At 42.4% G+C, this 21229-nt stretch overlaps 1 protein-coding gene across 5 annotated transcripts in view; it reads right to left on the bottom strand.

Moving 5' to 3' along the window:
- The window catches only part of znf462 (zinc finger protein 462), a 94720-nt gene that overhangs the window by 5269 nt on the left and 68222 nt on the right, over positions 1-21229 (bottom strand). For all 5 annotated transcript variants that reach the window (XM_036588249.1, XM_036588252.1, XM_036588250.1 and 2 more), the window contains exons 6-11: positions 17829-17947; positions 11491-11688; positions 6456-6744; positions 3592-3728; positions 1942-2165; positions 1102-1516 (exon numbers count right to left, since the gene is read on the bottom strand). In XM_036588249.1, coding sequence (XP_036444142.1) covers positions 1102-1516; positions 1942-2165; positions 3592-3728; positions 6456-6744; positions 11491-11688; positions 17829-17947 — 1382 coding nt within the window. The remainder of the gene's footprint in view (positions 1-1101; positions 1517-1941; positions 2166-3591; positions 3729-6455; positions 6745-11490; positions 11689-17828; positions 17948-21229) is intronic.

Raw genomic sequence — 21229 nt, 5'->3', positions numbered from 1 at the left:
TCAAACAAGGCTTTCTTTCCTCAACCCTACAGAGCACATCAGAGCGTTCTCTTTGTGTCTGAACACAATGAGTCTGATGTTTTTAAATCCAGCTTGGACCACAGTTTCTTCTTCAGCATCAGTCCAAACAGCCTGGACGGGAGATACTATGTGAGCATTCTGCTGTCTGAATGCGGTCATCGTGTTTGTTTCACTTCATCTTTAAGAATTTGTCTTTAGTCTGTCGCAAAATTTTCTCCCGCTACCGCAGAAAACCGGAATCATCTGTCCCGCTCCTAACCGCAACCGAAACGCTTAGTCCCGCTCCCGCTCACAGCTCTGAAAAGGCGAATTGCCACCCAATATCTGACACAGTCTGATCACAAACACATTACCCTCTGCTGGAATAATGGTCATCAGGCTCACTGTGAGTAACTTCACCAAACGCCGTTTATTCACCATTTAAACTCAGAGCAGGAATCAAACCACAGAGCGCTTATTTTTGGTGTTCTGCTGGGCAGCTGTGGCCGTCGGACTGAAGGCTCCATCTCTGTGAGCTACGAGAATCAGTGTGTTGTTCATGAGATCGGCTGCTTCACTGCTCTTTAGAACGCCTTCATTCATTTTAACTGTTTTACTGTATATTGTTTATATATGTTTATATATGTTCATTAATTTGCGGAATTTCTCTTTATGCATGCTTTGTCCCGCTCCCGCCTTCATGTTCTGGTTTCCTGCCCGTTCCTGCACACAACACTGAAAACTATTTTGCCTCACAGCGCCCTGCATGTATCCCTCCACCATGAATGGAGTTTAAGTTCTCTAAACTACCATAAAACAGTGTCTCAGTCATCAGGCAGTGAATTCATAACCATTTCATGTAGGAACTTTCTGTGAGGGAGCTTTTAGAGGTGGACGTCTGGTTCCTATCACCACCAGAACAGTAGAGCAAATGGTGTTAGAAACCTTTTAGGGATAAAGTCTTTAGAGATGGCTTCACTTTTTGAGGCAAGTGTGAGATGGCATACAGTTAGCATCATGCTAATCAACGGTGTGTAACCTTCCAGCACCTGTTAACTATATTAGCCTTGTAGCTAAATGCTAATGCATGTTTCCTCTTACCTGCTGCCTCTGGTCTCCTCAACTCTTCTTCTTGCTTCTTCTCTTCCTGTGTCTCTGCCCTTTCCTCCACCATCTCCACAATCTCCTCCTCCTCCTCTTCCTCCTCCTCTTCTTCTTCTTCCTCCTCCTCTTCTTCTTCCTCCTCTTCCTCTTCTGCATCAACAGCCACAGCTTCCTCCTCCTCTTCCTCGACGGCTGCTGATTCTTCCTCATCCACGACGGCCACTGCCTCCTCTTCTTCCTCGACTGCCACTTGCTCGTCCTCCTCCTCTTCCTCCTCTTCCCTTTCAGCAACCGCCGTTTCCTCCATCTCCTCTCCTTCCTCCTCAGCGCTGCTCATGCTGTTCATCTTCTCCTGCAGAGCCTCCAGCTGGTCCAGGTTCACCCGCCCCATCAGTTCAAAGTTGCGGATCACCTGGGAAGAGGGAGTAATGACATATGTACTGAATAATTCATAGCAGTTACTGAATAATTTATAGCAGTTACTGAATAATTTGTATTAATTACTGAATAATTTGTATTAGTTATTGAATAATTCAGAGTAGATACTGAACAATTTATAGTAGATACTGAATAATTTATAGTAGATACTGAATAATTTATAGTAGATACTGAATAATTCATAGTAGATACTGAATAATGTATAGTAGTATACTACTATACAGTATATAGTATACTGAATAATTTGTCGTACATACTGAAAAATTCCGAGAAGTTACTGAATAATTCGTAGTAGATTCTGAATAATTTGTAGTAGTTACTGAATGATATTGATTACTGAATCATTTGTATTAGACACTGAATAATACTCAGGTGAGAGTTTAAAGCGTGAGGCCTGACCTTGTGCTCGTCCCTCAGGTGGTCCTCCAGCTGCTGCCGGTGTTTGGTGTCGTAGTAGCAGAGCTGGCACTGGTACGGCTTCAGCTCCTCGTGTTTGTGGATGTGCTGCTGCAGACTCTCGTCGCTCGAGCACGTGAACGTGCACTTGTGGCAGCGGAACACCAAACCCTCCAGGTGACGAGACAGCTTAGAGCGAGAGACCTCCAGAGGCACCACTCGCTCTTCTGCAGAGAGAGAGAGAGAGAGAGAGAGAGAGAGAGAGAGAGAGAGAGAGAGAGAGAGAGAGAATAAAGAGAGTATAAACTTTGATAAATTGATAAACAATTTCCTCAACACTTTTTAGAAAATAGTTTGATGTAAAAGTATCAAATCAGCCTGTTTTGAATTCACTGCTTTGATGATGTCACAAAACTATCACATTTACATTTATCCACCTATTCAGCTTACAGCACTGTAGCTCCACCCACTCACGCTGGCGTTATAAGGAGTGTTTCAGCCCGGACTGCTTTTTGAATAAAGCTAGCCAATCAGAACAAAGCTCATTTACATATATAAATTTAAGGCACAGTAACAAAAAACAGCCTGTTTTGGGATAAAAACAAGTTGGAAAATATGTTATGTAAAAATTCAATTACGATTGATTTTGGTATTTAAAACCACACAAATGTTATTTGTGGACCTCAGGAACAAAAATATAAGCGAACTAATAAATGGATGATTAAATAATTACTGACTAATGATAATTATTACTAACAGCAGTTATAACTAATTATTTTTTATTATTGTGATAATAAAATACAGTATTTTAACACCTCGAAGACTAGAGTTAGTTATTTTACTATACTATATTGTTACATTATGATATATCAGGAATACCTAATTATTTATTTGTAATAACATAATTGCATCATTAAAGAGAAATTTCTCCGATGCCTCTAAAAGCTCCCTCACAGAAAGTTCCTACATGAAATGGTTATGAATTCACTGCCTGATGACTGAGACACTGTTTTATGGTAGTTTAGAGAACTTAAACTCCATTCATGGTGGAGGGATACATGCAGGGCGCTGTGAGGCAAAATAGTCCCCAAAGAAAACTTATTATTTCAGATTTTCCACTATTTTCCATCATCAACATTCCATATAAACTCAGAAGACTCGTGTAGGTTCACTGGTGGTTCTGGATAGCAAATAAAATGTCTATATTTGTGTTGTAGTCATGGCGACCCCTGGTTCCTATCACCACCACTGTAAAGACATCTGAACCCTTTCACACCAAACCTCTCTGAATTACTCTGTTTACATCTCACACACTGAGCTATGCAGACCTGACAAATTGGTAGAATTAGCCACTAATAACATTTGTGTAATGAATTACATCAAGATATGCGTTTACTTTTTCTTTTACTGTCTTCTATCAATTCAAAGTTTAGAATCTGCACTTTCCACACAAGTTCTCACCTTGTTTCAGTCAGAAATACAAATATAGAAATATATCTTATAAATATAAATTTACAGCGTGCGTTTGTTAGTATGATAACTTTGTCTTCTAAGAGTTGAAACGTTGTGAAGTCACTTTAAAGGTCTCAGAAGAAATAAACCTGGAGCACATTTCGGTGAACAGTGTTTACAGTGTGTGAGGGCGTGTAGTACCTCGGTGTAGGATGACGTGGTCGATCATGTGGCTCTTGTATTTGGTGTGGTAGAGACAGAATGGGCAGCGCAGGTCTTTCGGACCCTCCTCGGGCATGCTGGCGTGTCCTGCCTCCACGTGCATCGTGAAGGTAGACCTGCGCAAAACACACAGGACGAAATTGTTCTTCAGATTGATGAGGAATGTGTTGTACGATGTCAAGTGTGTAACAATAGCCAACCATTTTTGGTGCTATATAGAGCCAAAAAGGTTCTATATAGGTTCTATACTATTCTCATTAGGCCTCTTTAGAGCATCAGAAAGAATATGTGACTTTAGAGCATGGACTTTGGACTACGACTACACTGGTTGGCCAATAATACTGACTGATACTCACTACTGTGACCCACTGTTTTATCGGTATTGATCGATAATATGGGTGATAACATGAGCAGTAATTTGCAGCATTACTGGGGTTTGAATTTCCAATCATTAGATAACAGAGCAAATCCTTAGACCCTGGTTCCACTGAGGAACCCAGTATGGGTCCCCCGGTACTGACCAGATTGAGGAGTCACATAATATAACACTCAAACAACCTTCTGTACGTAGAGAACTGATAGAAAATCAGCAGATATATTCAGATGTCAGTATTTTCAGCCCAATGAAAATGGAACTGGTGACCACCAGGAAATATCGGTCAGGCCCAGGGTGGTGCGAAAAAAGTAGTGATGGATGAATACTGAACACACTGTCCCAAACGAGTATTCAGATTATTCTGAACGTATTCAGAATACATTTAGAACACATATTGATAAAGTACATTGGAAAAGCTCCTCACTGTTACTTGCATGAAGTTTTATTAATGCAATTGTTCTGGTAATATGTTTCAGAAAAAAAAAAATTAATTCGGGGCTCCTAAGGGCGAGGGGTTACTTCCACAATCCCACTGCCCCTTCATGACCTAAACCAACATTCACCACACTGAGATTAATAACTGATCATCACATTGATTTATCAGTCTACTCAGGCTTTAGCAGAGCTCAGTAACACTGAGATTAATATCTGATCACATTGATTTATCAGTCTACTCAGGCTTTAGCAGAGCTCAGTAACACTGAGATTAATAACTGATCATCACATTGATTTATCAGTCTACTCAGGCTTTAGCAGAGCTCAGTAACACTGAGATTAATAACTGATCATCTCATTGATTTATCAGTCTACTCAGGCTTTAGCAGAGCTCAGTAACACTGAGATTAATATCTGATCACATTGATTTATCAGTCTACTCAGGCTTTAGCAGAGCTCAGTAACACTGAGATTAATAACTAATCACATTGATTTATCAGTCTACTCAGGCTTTAGCAGAGCTCAGTAACGCTGAGATTAATAACTGATCACACTGACTTATCAGAATACATATTCCCAATACTTGTATTCCATTGCATCCCAATCCAGGCCCTCTTCACACAGTCATAAAATTTACTGAAAAAACAGATGCAAATCCAGCTTAAACAGTGAGTGCAGACAGCATCGTTATCCAGATCACACCACACACAGTACGAATGGAGAGATGAATGAAGTGAGTGGTGAAGAGATGTGGAGTGATGGAGTCCCTGCACAGCGCTATCAGCCGGGTTAAATTAACACCTCCAGTCTTACCGCAGAGCAAACAGGTCTCCAGTGAGCACTCAAGGTGCTAATTCACCAGCGCTAATTTCACCTGTGAGTGGACAGAATGAGCACATTTGGAAGCAACAACACTTTTCCACTTACAGCTGAATGGCACCCACTGCTTTCCCACAAAGACCGTCTCCACATCCGCCGGAGCAGCATATTTACATTCAGTTCAGTTTTAATTGTACAGGTCAGAGCTACTGACCAAACCATCATCATACACTTTTACTATATTATGGTATTTTTTATCAATAATTATGATATGCAGTCAGGCCAACTGGACACAGTAAACTGCCCCTGAGTGTGAATGTATATGTCTGTCTGTCTGCTCTGCGATGGACTGGCGACCTGTCCAGGGTGTATGGAAAAGAACAAGGTAAACTTTAAGCCTGCAAATTCGCGAAGCGCCAGCCAAAAACAAAAAGATGTCTTCTTTTGGAAAAATACTACGTGGGTTACATATTTATATGAAAATATGTGCTAAATATATATAAGAATTTATATGAAAATGTTTTAGTAAAACATAAAAGAACAGAAATATCTAATGTTATCCAACACCGCTAACTGATAATAGCTAACTCTGCTAAAATAGCTGAAAATAGCGAACACTACATAATTCTGCTAACTGAAAATAGCTAACGCTAGCTAACTCTGCTTAGAGAATAATAGCATACACTAGCTAATCATGTTACTTGAAAATAGCTAACTCAAGCTAACTCTGTTAACTGAAAATATGCTAGCTAACTCTGCTGAAGCTAACATTAGCTAACTCTGCTAACTGAAAATAGCCAACTATAACTAACTCTGCTACCTGTCTAGCTGTTGTGAGTGAATGGCTAGACTTCTCCCTTCTTGTCTAGTAAAAGACAAACAGCTCCACCTACTGTACTGAACTGGCAACTGTTCATAGTTTAAGCCTTTGCTGCCAATACAGAAATAACATATTGAAGTACATGATTTAGTGAAAATATCTCAAACATGCATTATCAATATGGAAAAGATATTTTGTTATCATTTTATCATGCTGTCTCTTTGCTTTAATAAGTTAGTAAATAAATAAATAAAACAAATAAAAGACAATTTCCGCTGCTGTTAAAATGAGATACCTCACACGCTCGTCACCGTTCTAAAGGAGGTTTGTTTAGGTAGCTATTGTTACTGTTTTGTCGTTACTCTCAGGCCGAGGCTGCAGGTGAGGGCTCACTTGTAGCAGGTGAAGAAGGAGCAGTCTTTGCACTTGAAGAGCTTCTTGCCGCCGTGCCGGTCGCGGTAGTGCCGCCGCAGGCTCTGCATATAGCCGGAACTGAACTCGCAGAACTCGCAGGTGAGGATGGTGTCAGGTCGGAGGAGGGCGGAGCCTGGGGACTCCAGGCCCAGCGTGGGGGCGGGGCCAGGGGGGCTGCAGGACACAGTGGGGGGCTGGCTACGAGAGGCCAGCTGGTAATGAGTCAACTGCTGCTGAACATCTGGAGGCTCCAGATATCCTATCGGCTCTGTGAGAAAGAGAGAGAGAGAGAGAGCGAGAGAGTGGAGAGAGAGGGAGGGAGAGAGTAGGAGGAGGAGAGACAGACAGAAAGAGAGAGAGAGAGAGAGAAGAGGAGAGAATGAGGTGATCTGATCAAGTAAATATTTACAAAGTGCAAACTGCATCACGGGAGTGAAGACAGTGAACTAAACCAGATGCAGGTCTGAACGAAGTCTGATTCTGGTGTTAGTGCCGCTAAAATGGTTCATGAAAAGCCACAAGTGTGCAAATATACCAAAACCACAAACCTCAAACCTCAACACAAACCCCCCACCCCCCACAGGCTGTGATGGTAACCACAATATCGCGGTCATGTGATGCCTATCGTTACCGTTACCACCATTTTTTTTTATTTTTTGTATTCAATTTTTTTAGCTGGTGAAACTTACAGGAGTACAAATGCTGTTTGTTATATGAAATATAAACACAATAATCAGTTTAGTTATCATCACTGACTGTTTTCCATCCTGTGTTCTAGAGCATAAGGAGAAACAAAACTTTTCAGCTGCTGGTCACTTCAGTTTTGCATGTGACAGGGAGGGACAGTCCATTAAAAATACGAGGTATTTAGCAGTAACACCAACCAATCAGTGCTCAGTATCAGTAACGTTAACCAATCAGCGCTCAGTATCAGTAATGCTAACCAATCAGTGCTCAGTAGCAGTAATGCTAACCAATCAGCGCTCAGTATCAGTAACGTTAACCAATCAGTGCTCAGTATCAGTAATGCTAACCAATCAGTGCTCAGTATCAGTAACGTTAACCAATCAGCGCTCAGTATCAGTAATGTTAACCAATCAGTGCTCAGTATCAGTAACGTTAACCAATCAGCGCTCAGTATCAGTAATGCTAACCAATCAGTGCTCAGTAGCAGTAATGTTAACCAATCAGCGCTCAGTATCAGTAACGTTAACTAATCAGTGCTCAGTATCAGTAATGCTAACCAATCAGTGCTCAGTAGCAGTAATGTTAACCAATCAGCGCTCAGTATCAGTAACGTTAACTAATCAGTGCTCAGTATCAGTAATGCTAACCAATCAGTGCTCAGTATCAGTAACGTTAACCAATCAGCGCTCAGTATCAGTAATGTTAACCAATCAGCGCTCAGTATCAGTAATGCTAACCAATCAGTGCTCAGTATCAGTAACGTTACCCAATCAGTGCTCAGTATCAGTAATGCTAACCAATCAGTGCTCAGTATCAGTAACGCTAACCAATCAGTGCTCAGTATCAGTAACGCTAACTAATCAGCGCTCAGTAGCAGTAATGCTAACCAATCAGCACGCGCTCATGGGCGCAATCATGTTTTTGATATAATGGGAGGAACAGGAAGTGTCCATGGCTCTGATTTCAACACTAAACATAGCTAGCCAGCTAATGACGGCTAGACTTCTTCTACCTCCTCGTGTAGAGAGTAAAATGCACACAGCACGAGACTTTTAGTGAATTTAGTTATGAAATAAACATATGATACGTCCCCGGCGAAGTACAGTGGGGTCCAAAACTCTGAAATCATTAGTTAAGATTCTTGCCTTCTTTTCTAATTTGTTACAAAGGTTTTCATTACAAATGACATTATTAGCATGAGAACGTCTGTTTAAGGTCCGTTTCTCTGGTTTTTAGGCAGCTGAGTCAGCAGCATAGTTCACTACCAGCATAATGAGCTCCATTTATTTCTACTGTAAAACGCTGCTTTCACTGTGAGATGATTTTCTTTTCTAACTCTGCGTTTTAAAGATCTCAGACGCTGCAGACTCGATCTCCACCGCCCCTCTGATCACCTTCGTGTGTTAATGTTGATGATGAAATATTACAGCGATGGTGGTGAATAATGAGGAGACGGAGCTGAACGTGTGTCTGTTTATTAGGAGGAGTAACGTTAGCGCGCTCGGCTAAAGCGTTTGGGAAATGGAGACCGAAACTGGGGAGCGGCGACGCTCTGATAAACAGCAGGGGGCGCTCTCACAGTATTCACAACTCACAGTTTATCACACTTTAGTGTTATCGACTTTGATTGTGTGGTTTACAGTTTCTTAACTAGAGATTAGATGCTGTAAGATAAGATACCTAAATTAAGATTAGATTTGCTTCTGTAATACAAATTTGTGAAAAATCTTGACCAGTCAAATTTTAAGACAAAAAGAGAGGAAGTTTCTGTAATACGGCTCCAGAACGCCATAATCATTTTATAAACAATTTCTCAATTATGAGATGATTATTATGATTATTATGTTTTTCACTTCTCCAGAGCCCTCCTTGCCTTCTTTGTGAGAGCAGGCCAGTTCAATGAATAAAGCACATCTCTGGTGCCATCTGTCAGCAGAGCGCAGGAGTCAGTGGATAAAAGGTTCAGCGCTGAAATCAGCGAAACACGCAGATCTCACACCGCACAGCGAAGAGGAACCCTGCCTGAGCCTCCCCGAGCTAACGCTGGACTTGCAGCACCAACATATCACTCAGTTAGGACAAGACTGAGATGAGCAAGCGCTTTTAATATTCCACTCGCGGGGGTGATTTATCTGAGCTGGTGGATGCAGCGGCGGAGAGAACAGGGGACCTGGAACGACACGGCGCGCTACTGCAGGATATCAGCAAATACACGGATAACCTTAATCTGAGAGAGTCCTGCAACAGCACTCTCAGAAACCACAGCAGGGGATTTCACACTCACCGAGTAGAACTGAAGGCCCCACGATACGATATTATCACAATACTAGAGTCACGATATCATATTATTACGATACCTGAACCACAATATTATATTAAGCCACTGTACAATATTATCATGACTCTTGAGCAACGATACAGCTTTATCATGAGCACAATAACATTCAAATAACATTACCACGATACTGGGACCACAAAATGATATGTAGGTGTAGGAATCACTGAAGACCCCACGATACGATATTATCACAATACAAGGGCCATGATATATTATATCTAAATATATAGATTATTATGATACCTGAAACACAATATGATATTATCACAACATTATCATGATTTGAAATTATCTCGATACCTAGTAAGTAAGTAAGTAAAGTTTATTTATATAGCGCTTTTTACAACAGGTGTTGTCACAAAGCAGCTTTACAAGGAAATGAGCATTACAAAAAGAAGTCCGGGTCCGAGCCCCCATGAGCGTCGCCAGTGGCGACAGTGGCAAGGAAAAACTCCCTAAGAGAAACAGGAAGAAACCTTGAGAGGAACCAGGACTCAGAAGGGGAACCCATCCTCCTCTGGTCGACACTGGATAGTAAACATTGTTAGTATAAAGTATTATAGTACAAAAAAACAGGGTAAAACGTGAAGGAAACAATTAATTTGAATAGTTCAGTTCATCCTGAACCACAATATTGTATTGAGCCACTGTACAATATTATCATGACTCTTGAGTGACGATACAGTATTATCATGAGCACAATAGAATACAAAATAATATTAACACGATACTAGAACCGCAATATGACGTGTAGGTGTGAGAATCACACCTACACATCACACGATACAATATTATCACAATACCAGAGCCACGATATTATATTATTAGACACCTGAACCACAATACGATATCACAGCATAAACACAATGATTGAGCCATGATTTGATATCATGATGCCTCAACAATGTTATATTGTTATGATACTTGAGCCACAGTTCAATATTATCGTTGAGAGCCACAATAACTACATTTGAGCTAAGGAGGTGCATTTGATTGTCCTACAAACTGTTCCTTTAACCAGCAGCTAGAAAATCATCTCAACTTCCATAAGTGGACCAGACCGGACCGGCCTGGCCCGTCCCAGCCCAGCGTTGCTGCTGCTCGGGAAAATGCAAGCGGTGCATTCCAGAGCAGAACTCGCTCTCGATGCGCCCGAGGGGAAGCCCCGCTGTGCCAGCAGAGAGAGCCCAGCAGCTGCCAGGAACATTCTAGAAAGCAGCAGATAGTGTGAAACAGCAGAACTCGCGTCCAACTTTTAAACCCTGAAGGGACCAACAGCGCAGCCTGGGACAGAGTCTGGGATAAATGGCCAAGCTGTTACTCTACTCCAGCATGACAGGCCTACTTGAAACGCGGTTATTTTTTAATGCTGGCAAAATTGCTGAATTGCTCAACTCCTAGAAGTACCAGTTGATGAAATAAAAGCATGTTCTAATGTTATTTTTATATGAATGAATTATTATATGAATTATTTCTCACTCCTCGCTCATTACAACAAGTGGAGAGATTGTGTGGAAAATGTAGTCTGACAGTCTGTCAGAGTGACTGTGTGGATCATATAATGAAACAGTAGAAGCCATATTGCCCCCTACACTTCCTGTAGTGTATTACAGTCTGTCAGAGTGACTGTGTGGATCATATGAACATTATAGAGCTTTTTAAATGAAACAGTAGAAGCCATATCGCCCCCTACACTTCCTGTAGTGTATTACAGTCTGTCAGAGTGACTGTGTGGATCATATGAACATTACAGAGCTTTTTGAATGAAACAGTAGAAGTCATATCGCCCCCTACACTTCCTGTAGTGTATTACAGTCTGTCAGAGTGACTGTGTGGATCATATGAACATTATAGAGCTTTTTAAATGAAACAGTAGAAGCCATATCGCCCCCTACGCTTCCTGTAGTGTATTACAGTCTGTCAGAGTGACTGTGTGGATCATATGAATATTACAGAGTGGCTGATCTGAAGAGTTGACTAAATACATACCGTTGGTGTCCAAACTAAGTGCTGCGTGTTGGGGATCTGTGTGGGGGCTGGTGTTGGGGCGTGTGGTGCGGAGAGCGGCCGCAGCACGCAGCCTGGGCAGGGTGAGGGTCTCTCCGTGCTCCCGCAGCGAGTGCTCCTTCAGCTGGCTTATTGTCATAGTGGAGAAGGAGCACGAGATGCACTTGTAGGTGTTCTCACCTGAGGAGACAGCACAGCATGAGGGGATTAGCTTCAGCCTACTTATATAAACATTAAAATCTAATTTAAAGCGATAGCTCAGCAAAAGTAAACGTGTACACTGTTTTCCCATTACAGCAAAGTAGCGGATCGCTGCTAGGTTGAGAGTGGAGCACTACCCCAAAAATCTCCTGCCAAGAGAAGCTCAGTGGTCAGAAAGTCCACCTCCTTGTATCTACACTAATTGTCCATTCTGTCAGCTCCACTGACCATATAGTTTCACTCTGTAGTTCTACAGTTACAGACTGTAGTCCATCTGTTTCTCTGATACTTTGTTAGCCCCCTTTTACACTGTTCTTCAGTGGTCAGGACCCCCATGGACCCTCACAGAGCAGGTCCTATTTGGGTGGTGGATCATTCTCAGCACTGCAGTAACACTGACGTGGTGGTGGTGTGTTAGTGTGTGTTGTGCTGGTACGAGTGGATCAGACACAGCAGTGCTGCTGGAGTTTTTAAACACTGTGTCCACTCACTGTCCACTCTATTAGACACTCCTACCTTGTCAGTCCACCTTGTAGATGTAAAGTCAGAGACGATAGCTCATCTGCTGCTGCATGGTTTGTGTTGGTCATCCTCTAGTCCTTCATCAGTGGTCACAGGACGCTGCCCACAGGACGCTGTTGGCTGGATATTTTTGGTTGGTGGACTATTCTCAGTCCAGCAGCGACACTGAGGTGTTTAAAAACTCCAGCAGCACTGCTGTGTCTGATTTACTCAGACCAGCGCAACACACACTAACACACCACCACCACGTCAGTGTTACTGCAGTGCTGAGAATGATCCACCATCCTAATAGCACCTGCTCTGTGAGGGTCCATGGGGGTCCTGACCACTGAAGAGCAGGGTAACAAAGTATCAGAGAAACAGATGGACTACAGTCTGTAACTGTAGAACTACAAAGTGCTGCTATATGATCAAGGGAGCAGATAAGATGGACAATAAATGTATATACAAGGAGGTGGACTTAACAAAGTGGCTGGTCGTTGTATATATGATGGCCATTCATATACACTGTTCTGTTGTCCTGTCTCGTGTGTATTGTCATGTGTATTTACTGTTCTGTAATGCGCTGCTGAAGAATGACATTCCGTTCCAGTGAATACAAATTATGTTGAGGAGTGACAATAAAGAACACTTGACTCTCCTTGTCAAACTGTGCATAACCAAATGAGTTCAACTGTACACCAGCAAGGTGGGGCTACAAGGTAGGGGTTTCCGATAAAGTGGCCAGGGACCGAATATGCATGCTACTCTACAAGCTCTAAAATTTGGATTCGGTTTCAAATACTCCAAAGGATCCCATACGTATCTCAGAACCCTCTGGACATGACAAGCTGCTCAGTTATATTTGAGATATGTTTAACCTTCAAATGGTTTAAACAATTTAGAGTAAGTTCATAAAACAAAAAATCTCTGCTTCAGATGTCGTCTTAACTTCTGTTCTCTCAGGTAACGCTTATCTTAAAGGGCCCACGTTTTCCCTGAGGTCCACTTGTAACATTTGTGTGGGTTTATGTATCAAAATTAAAATCATAAATCATTTCTACTAGGGGCTAAACGTCTGTAGGCTGAATGGTGGGGCTAAACTGCTGTAGGCCGAATGGTGGGGCTAAACTGCTGTAGCTGAATGGTGGAGCTAAACTGCTGTAGCTGAATGGTGGAGCTAAACGTCTGTAGGCTGAATGGTGGAGCTAAACTGCTGTAGCTGAATGGTGGGGCTAAACTGCTGTAGCTGAATGGTGGAGCTAAACTGCTGTAGCTGAATGGTGGAGCTAAACTGCTGTAGACTGAATGGGTGGGGCTAAACGTCTGTAGGCTTAATGGGTGGGGCTAAACGTCTGTAGGCTGAATGGTGGAGCTAAACTGCTGTAGACTGAATGGGTGGGGCTAAACGTCTGTAGGCTGAATGGTGGAGCTAAACTGCTGTAGCTGAATGGTGGAGCTAAACTGCTGTAGACTGAATGGGTGGGGCTAAACGTCTGTAGCTGAATGGTGGAGCTAAACTGCTGTAGACTGAATGGGTGGGGCTAAACGTCTGTAGCTGAATGGTGGAGCTAAACTGCTGTAGACTGAATGGGTGGGGCTAAACGTCTGTAGGCTTAATGGTGGAGCTAAACTGCTGTAGACTGAATGGGTGGGGCTAAACGTCTGTAGCTGAATGGTGGAGCTAAACTGCTGTAGCTGAATGGTGGAGCTAAACTGCTGTAGACTGAATGGGTGGGGCTAAATGTCTGTAGGCTTAATGGGTGGGGCTAAACGTCTGTAGGCTGAATGGGTGGGGCTAAACGTCTGTAGGCTGAATGGTGGAGCTAAACTGCTGTAGCTGAATGGTGGAGCTAAACTGCTGTAGGCTGAATGGGTGGGGCTAAACGTCTGTAGGCTTAATGGGTGGGGCTAAACGTCTGTAGGCTGAATGGGTGGGGCTAAACGTCTGTAGGCTGAATGGTGGAGCTAAACTGCTGTAGCTGAATGGTGGAGCTAAACTGCTGTAGGCTGAATGGGTGGGGCTAAACGTCTGTAGGCTTAATGGGTGGGGCTAAACGTCTGTAGGCTGAATGGTGGAGCTAAACTGCTGTAGCTGAATGGTGGAGCTAAACGTCTGTAGGCTGAATGGTGGAGCTAAACTGCTGTAGCTGAATGGTGGAGCTAAACTGCTGTAGCTGAATGGTGGAGCTAAACTGCTGTAGACTGAATGGGTGGGGCTAAATGTCTGTAGGCTTAATGGGTGGGGCTAAACGTCTGTAGGCTGAATGGGTGGGGCTAAACGTCTGTAGGCTGAATGGTGGAGCTAAACTGCTGTAGCTGAATGGTGGAGCTAAACTGCTGTAGCTGAATGGTGGAGCTAAACTGCTGTAGGCTGAATGGGTGGGGCTAAACGTCTGTAGGCTTAATGGGTGGGGCTAAACGTCTGTAGGCTGAATGGGTGGGGCTAAACGTCTGTAGGCTGAATGGTGGAGCTAAACTGCTGTAGCTGAATGGTGGAGCTAAACTGCTGTAGCTGAATGGTGGAGCTAAACTGCTGTAGGCTGAATGGGTGGGGCTAAACGTCTGTAGGTAAACACTGAAACTCAGACACTGAAACTCATGACCTTGACACTAGCGTTAGCAAAGCAGGAGCTTCCACAGATTGAATGGAGTGGCTTTGAGCAGAGCGTGGATAGTTCAGTACGCTGTGTAAACGCAGTGATGTAACAAGGTGGATATGATGTTATGATGATGACAAAGACTACACACTCACAGTTCCACGTTTCTGTTAATATGGCCAGCTGAATATTGCGTGAGCTGCACAGTATTGATCTGACTCATGTGTTTTTCTCCTTCATTTTTCAGCTGTGACAGGAAATGCCATTCATTCAGCATCTGTCCATCGATTGCTGCAGCTCATCAGTTAGGCTGAAAAGATTCATCTAGATGAAGCGTAATGTTGAAAAATGAAACAGTGGAACTGAATTTGTGCCAATAAACAGGATAAATCTCTGTGTTCATTTGAATTTCACTACTGCGGAGAACATCTTCAGCTAATTTAAAGTGAAATAAAGTCCAAGTAGCCCTTATTTGAATTAAGGAAGATATTATATGACTTTGTAGGTTCACTGTGGATCAAAAGCGGTTATATTGAATGCCCACTTAAGCCCATCATGACTCTGTGCAGCTTTAATGGCATTTTTGGCAGGAATCAGATTTCGATTAAATACAACAACAAGCCACCCAGCAGAACACAATACAACAGAAATACAATACACTAAACTCCAACTAAAGCCTACTAACAACAAGTGCCTTTTAAACCATTATAAGTCAGAGATATATATAACATTATATATATATAACATTCATTTGTGACGTGTGCAAAACTTTGGACATCCTTCCAGTTGTGAAGTCTCAGAATGTAATGAACTAATTAGGCCTTAATTGACTAATTTGGACTTGCTAGGTAGGTCAAGAACAGGCATTAAGAACTATCAGCTGATGACAGTTCCAGAGCATAAGAAATTCTCTGACTCCTCAAATTTTGTGCTAAAACTCAACAACAACGGGTTCCTCCCAGCAACTGGCTGAGACTATAAAAACGAACGACTGTAGAAGACAAGGAAAGATCTAGAAGACCAGGAAACTCTCAGATAGAACAGCTCATATTCTGGCTTTTTAAGGCAAAGCAAAACCCCCACATGACAGTGAAGAAAAAACACATCTTTTTGTGTGTTGTTGAGCCAAATGCTTCAAACTATTACAAGAAATGTGTCAGATTTTACCAGTGATTTCAAATATGTTTGAAATGGAAATCTGGCCTTCAGTTTTGAGCTTTCAGTTGCTCCCCATTCAAAGAAAGAGGACTCTGGTCTGGTATGACTGGAAATGACTGACCGGCGGCATTACCAAGATGGCCACTGAGTGGACAGACTTTCCTAGAAGGACTTTGAAGAAGGTTTAGGTAAACACAGATTTGGTGCTGCACCATTCGACTATTCTACAAACATGATCAGAAGTAAATATTACCTTCCACCTCATCACAAAAGTAAATATCTAAAGTGCTCAAAACAGCATCCAGATAAGCCTCAACCTTTCTAGAAACAAGTGCTCTAGGCTGATGAAATAAAAACAGAACTCGTTGCTCACAGTCGCCAAAGGTATGTTTGGAGAAAAAAAGGAAGCAGCATTTGATGAGAGGAACAACGTGACACTGATCTGAAACATAACTCAAAACCTGCCATTTACTGTTTGAAGAAACACAAGCTGAAGCTTTTAGAATGGCTCTCACAGCCCCTAACATGAACATGAATTTTGGGTAGATTTTAAACATGCTGTGCATTCAAGACAGTCCAAGAATATCACAGAACTAGAAGCATTCTGCAAGGAAAAGTGGATTAAAGCAGAAAGATTCCTAGCTGGCTACAAAAAGTGTCTACAAGTGGTGATCTCTGCCAAAGGCGGTGTTACTCAGTACTGATTAAGTTAATCGAATGTAAAGTGATTGACAGTGATTGACAGTGATTGACAGTGCATTAACATCCTTATTAACATCCGCAGAACAAAACAGTTTGCTGCATGTTGTGTTTTATTTTTTAAATCAAAAAATCAAAAATGGAATTTGGCCAAACATTTGCATAAACCTGTATGTACTTACATTTAAATAGTATAGAAAGATTACAAGAGTGGCTCTAGACATCTAGAGGATGTTACACAATGGATGCAATGCATTTTTTTAAATAGGAATTCCGCCATATTTAAAAAAAATATGTAGGATCAAAAGATATATATTGGAAGAACATATATCAATTACATCAGAAAAGCCCTTTGCCCCTTAGAAAACAGACAGAGAGTTTCTCCTCATTCAGGAGCTGAAACTGTACAAGCTCTTTCACTCGCTCGAGTTTGAGCTGATTTTGGAGATGCAGCTCCACACGAGACAAAGCTTAAAACAAACAGGCCGAATGTCTTCAAGTACATTTAGGAAAGTACAAGTAGCGTGAAGAGCTTCATCGTTTCATTCAGAAGCCGAAACATTGAGTTCTTCCACATTTAACTCTCAGTTTGAGCTGCTTTTGGAGATTCTGATTTTTTTAGCGTTTGTGTTTTATTTGCTGGAACTCAGCTGCTCCATCATCTTGGTGGTCATCATGCCAACAGTAGAGGTGACCGTGATTCGTCAGAGTTTTTGTTGCTGGCAAAATGAGCAAAAATCAAGCAGAGGGCAAATAAAATAATGTCACATTTTTGTGTCTGAAAAATCAGGTTTGGAGTGCAAGATACAGTCAGTCCGACACATGCTCGAATTAATTTACGGTTGTCCGAATAAATAAATCGTGTTCGGTGTCTAACGGCCTCGAGGGTATCTTATCTAGAGATTTAATAAAGGTCTTATACTGATCAAAATGATCACAGTGAGTTCCCCAAAAGAACCAGGCTTACAGAATCAATACTGGGGTAACGAGAGGACAGTTCATAACCAGGATGTGAGCTACTTCTGACTTTTGCTTTTTATTTGTTCGTAGCTCAGTGAAGCGTTTACTGTGTGGGTAAGCAGAGTGTGAGACAGATGTTTACTCTCAGTGTTTGGTTTCCTCGTGTTGTACGACGTGTGATTGGTGCAGCGGCCGTCTTACCTGCATGAGACTTGTGCAGGTGACTCTTGAGGCGGCTCAGGTAGGCAGACTTAAAAGGACAGAGTTTACAGCGGAACGGCTTGTGGTGACCATGATGAGACTGGACGTGTCGGTCCAAACTAGAGAGACAGAGAGAGATAATTAGAGATACAGAGAGATACCGAGACAGAGAAAGAAAGAGAGAGAGTGAGAAAGACAGTAAATAAAAAAAGAACGGTAGAGAAGAGAATGAGAGACAGATAATGAAGGAGAGAAAGAGAGAGAAAGAAACGGATAAAAAAGAAAGAGTGAGGGAGATGAGAAAAGCAGAGAGAGAGATAACAAAAACAGAGAGGAAGAGATAGAGAGTGAAACAGAGACAAAGAGAAAGAAGAGAGAGAATATGAAAGAGAGAAAACGTAAGAGAATTAGAGAGAGAATGAGAAAAGAGAAAGAGAGGGATTAAAAAGAGTGAGAGAGAGAATACAGGAGAGAAAAAAGAGAAAGAGAGCATGACAGAGAACAACATAGAGGGAGAGGGAGAAACAGAGCGAATGAAAGAGGAAAAAGAGCGAGAGCAAGAAAGAGAGCAAGAGAGAATGAAACAGAGAGAGAGAGAAAAGAACAAAGAGAAACAGAGACTAAGAGAGAGGAAAATGGAGAGAAAAGAGAGAAAAGAAGAGCGAGAGAGATAAGAAAAACAAAGAAAGTGACAAAGGAAGAGAAAGAGAGAGAGAGTGAGAAAACGAGAGAGACAAAAAGACAGAGAGAGGAAATAAGAGAAAAGAGAGAGCAAGACAGCAAGAAAGAAAGAGAGAACAAGAGTGACAGAGAGAGGGAAAGAGAGAAAAAGAGAGCAAGAGAGACAAAGAAAGTGACAGAGGAAGAGACAGAGCGAGAGAACGAGAGAGAGAGTGAGAGACAAAAACACAGAGACAGAGAGAAGAAATGAGAGAGAAAAAAGAGGGAAAAGAAGAGCGAGAGAGATATAAGAGAAACAAAGAAAGTGACAGAAGAAGAGAAAGAGAAATAGAGAGCGAGAGGGAGAGAGAGAGAGAGAGAGAGAGAGAGAGAGAGAGAGAGAGAGAGCGCTAAACGTTAACATGCTATACTGTAACACTGTAACTCAGTTAGCACAGTGCTAACTGCAGGCTTACATTAACACACACACATCTGCTGCTGAGCCTGCAGGACAGCTAAGACGTCCAGGTGACTCCACGGAGGGTCGTGGGGTAAAGATTAAGACTGAGGGACGTCTAACGAGTCCTGGTGGCAGAGAAGTGCCCACCCTGGCAGGGAGAGTCTCTGGCAACCCGGCTGTCTCCAGCGAGAGGATCTTGGGAATAGGCCCTGTTTTTTCATCCCTGCCTCCGGAGCAGCATGGGAACACTCTGGCTTTCTGGGTCACAGAACATCCAGTGAAGGCGGATTACACCAGGGAGCTCAACAAAGACGCGGTCTTCAGCTCCCGATAAGACAAACTGCTCCATCTAAATATCTAGCAGCCTCGCAGGAGCTCCACCAGGGCACTGTACGCTTTTTTCATAAAACACATAATTTCGTAGAAGTGTCTGTTATTAGAAAGGACCATGTGTACCAGACCACCATGGCTGATATTTTTATTAGGATCCATAAAATACCAAATCTATTAGAACATCTGGGACAGCCTAGATCAGCCGCAGCGCGTGTCCCTTAATACATCTGCAATACTCACTGGATCAGATGTCTTTACAGTGGTGGTGATAGGAACCAGGGGTCGCCATGACTACAACACAAATATAGACATTTTATTTACTATCCAGAACCACCAGTGAACCTACACGAGTCTTCTGAGTTTATATGGAATGTTGATGATGGAAAATAGTGGAAAATCTGAAATAATAAGTTTTCTTTGGGGACTATTTTGCCTCACAGCGCCCTGCATGTGTCCCTCCACCATGAATGGAGTTTAAGTTCTCTAAACTATCATAAAACAGTGTCTCAGTCATCAGGCAGTGAATTCATAACCATTTCATGTAGGAACTTTCTGTGAGGGAGCTTTTAGAGGTGGACGTCTGGTTCCTATCACCACCACTGTGAACAGTTCTGACTCTGTAAGTTTATCTAGAACAGAGCGTTTCACACCAAACCACTCTGAACCGCTCTGAACCGCTCTGTTTACATCTTAACCACTTAATTATGAAAACACGTTCAAAAATCAATGGGATTCTCATCAAAACATTCTGCTCCAGATAAAAAAAAATCAATTTAGGCAATGACACAGACTGAATGGGCACATTTTGTGCTGCGCCTTCTCACACAGTCCAGTCAAAACAGACATTAAGAACAAGCCGTTCAATTTTTTTAGGAGATATTTCTGAGGAGATAAGATATAAAAGAATCCATTTAGACTATCAAGGAGAAAGTCAAAGAATAATACGTGCAGGAGGTCAAAGAACTAATTAAAAACTACAGACAAAATGTGGCGCCTTAACAACCACCTGGAAGACCTGGTCAACCCCAAAACTGCCCCATCAAATAAACAGCACTTAAAGCTCTCATCTCTGAGAGAGAGGAGAAAATCAAGCTGCTTCAGATCTGAAAACATCCACAGGTGTTTCTGTCCATCCTTCCACTGTGAGAAGACGACTCAGCGCTGTGGGTCTGAAAGGATGTGTAGCTGATCAAGAAGAACCTCACTGAGAAAAGGAGACGGACACATCAAACAAAGAAGCTGAACGATGGACTGACCACCCCAGAGTCCAGACCTCAACACCACTGAATGTGTTTGATTACTTCAGAAAATCATCAACCAGCTTCTAAGACTGAACTTTGGAGGTGTGTCTGCAGATTCTTTGAGGAACTGAAAGCGCTGTTTTTCCGTCTACCTGCTGTGTCGAGAGGAATATGTAATGTCTTATATAATAGCTCCGCCCATTTTTCCCTCCCTCAAATGCATATGTATGAGAGGAAGAAAGGCACGTTGGATGTTTCCATGCTCACGGCTCATAAACTCTGAATTTAGGCCTGTTCCGTGGGCAGAATGCGCTTTGCCTGTCATAAAGGGCAGAGCAGTCTCAGCATTCACTGGCTGCCCGTCTACAGTTCAGACGGGCATTAACTGAAGATCTTTCTCACCAGAATTACTCCATTAAACCCAAAACACACAGCAAAACTAATATTAATCAACATGACAGCGTGCAACATCAGTCGTCAAACCACTCTCCTCTCCTGTCCTGGGCTATTTCACAGCTGCTACAGAGTGTAGCCGCTAATGCAGCTCAGTGTCTAGACGTCTGGAATGGAAGCATAACCTAATCTGTCTCCGAGGGATCAAAGCCGCCTCACCTCCGCTCCCGAGCAGGAAACCTCTGATTGCTCCACGCAAATCAGTGAGGAGAGCGTCCTCATTTGAACACAAGCAAAGCAAAGTTTCACAAAGC

This window comes from Colossoma macropomum, unplaced genomic scaffold, assembly GCF_904425465.1.
Source record: "Colossoma macropomum unplaced genomic scaffold, Colossoma_macropomum, whole genome shotgun sequence".
NCBI classification, from domain to species: Eukaryota; Metazoa; Chordata; class Actinopteri; order Characiformes; family Serrasalmidae; genus Colossoma; species Colossoma macropomum.
Note: the sequence above shows the minus strand (reverse complement) of the source record. Positions and strands in the feature narration are given on the sequence as shown.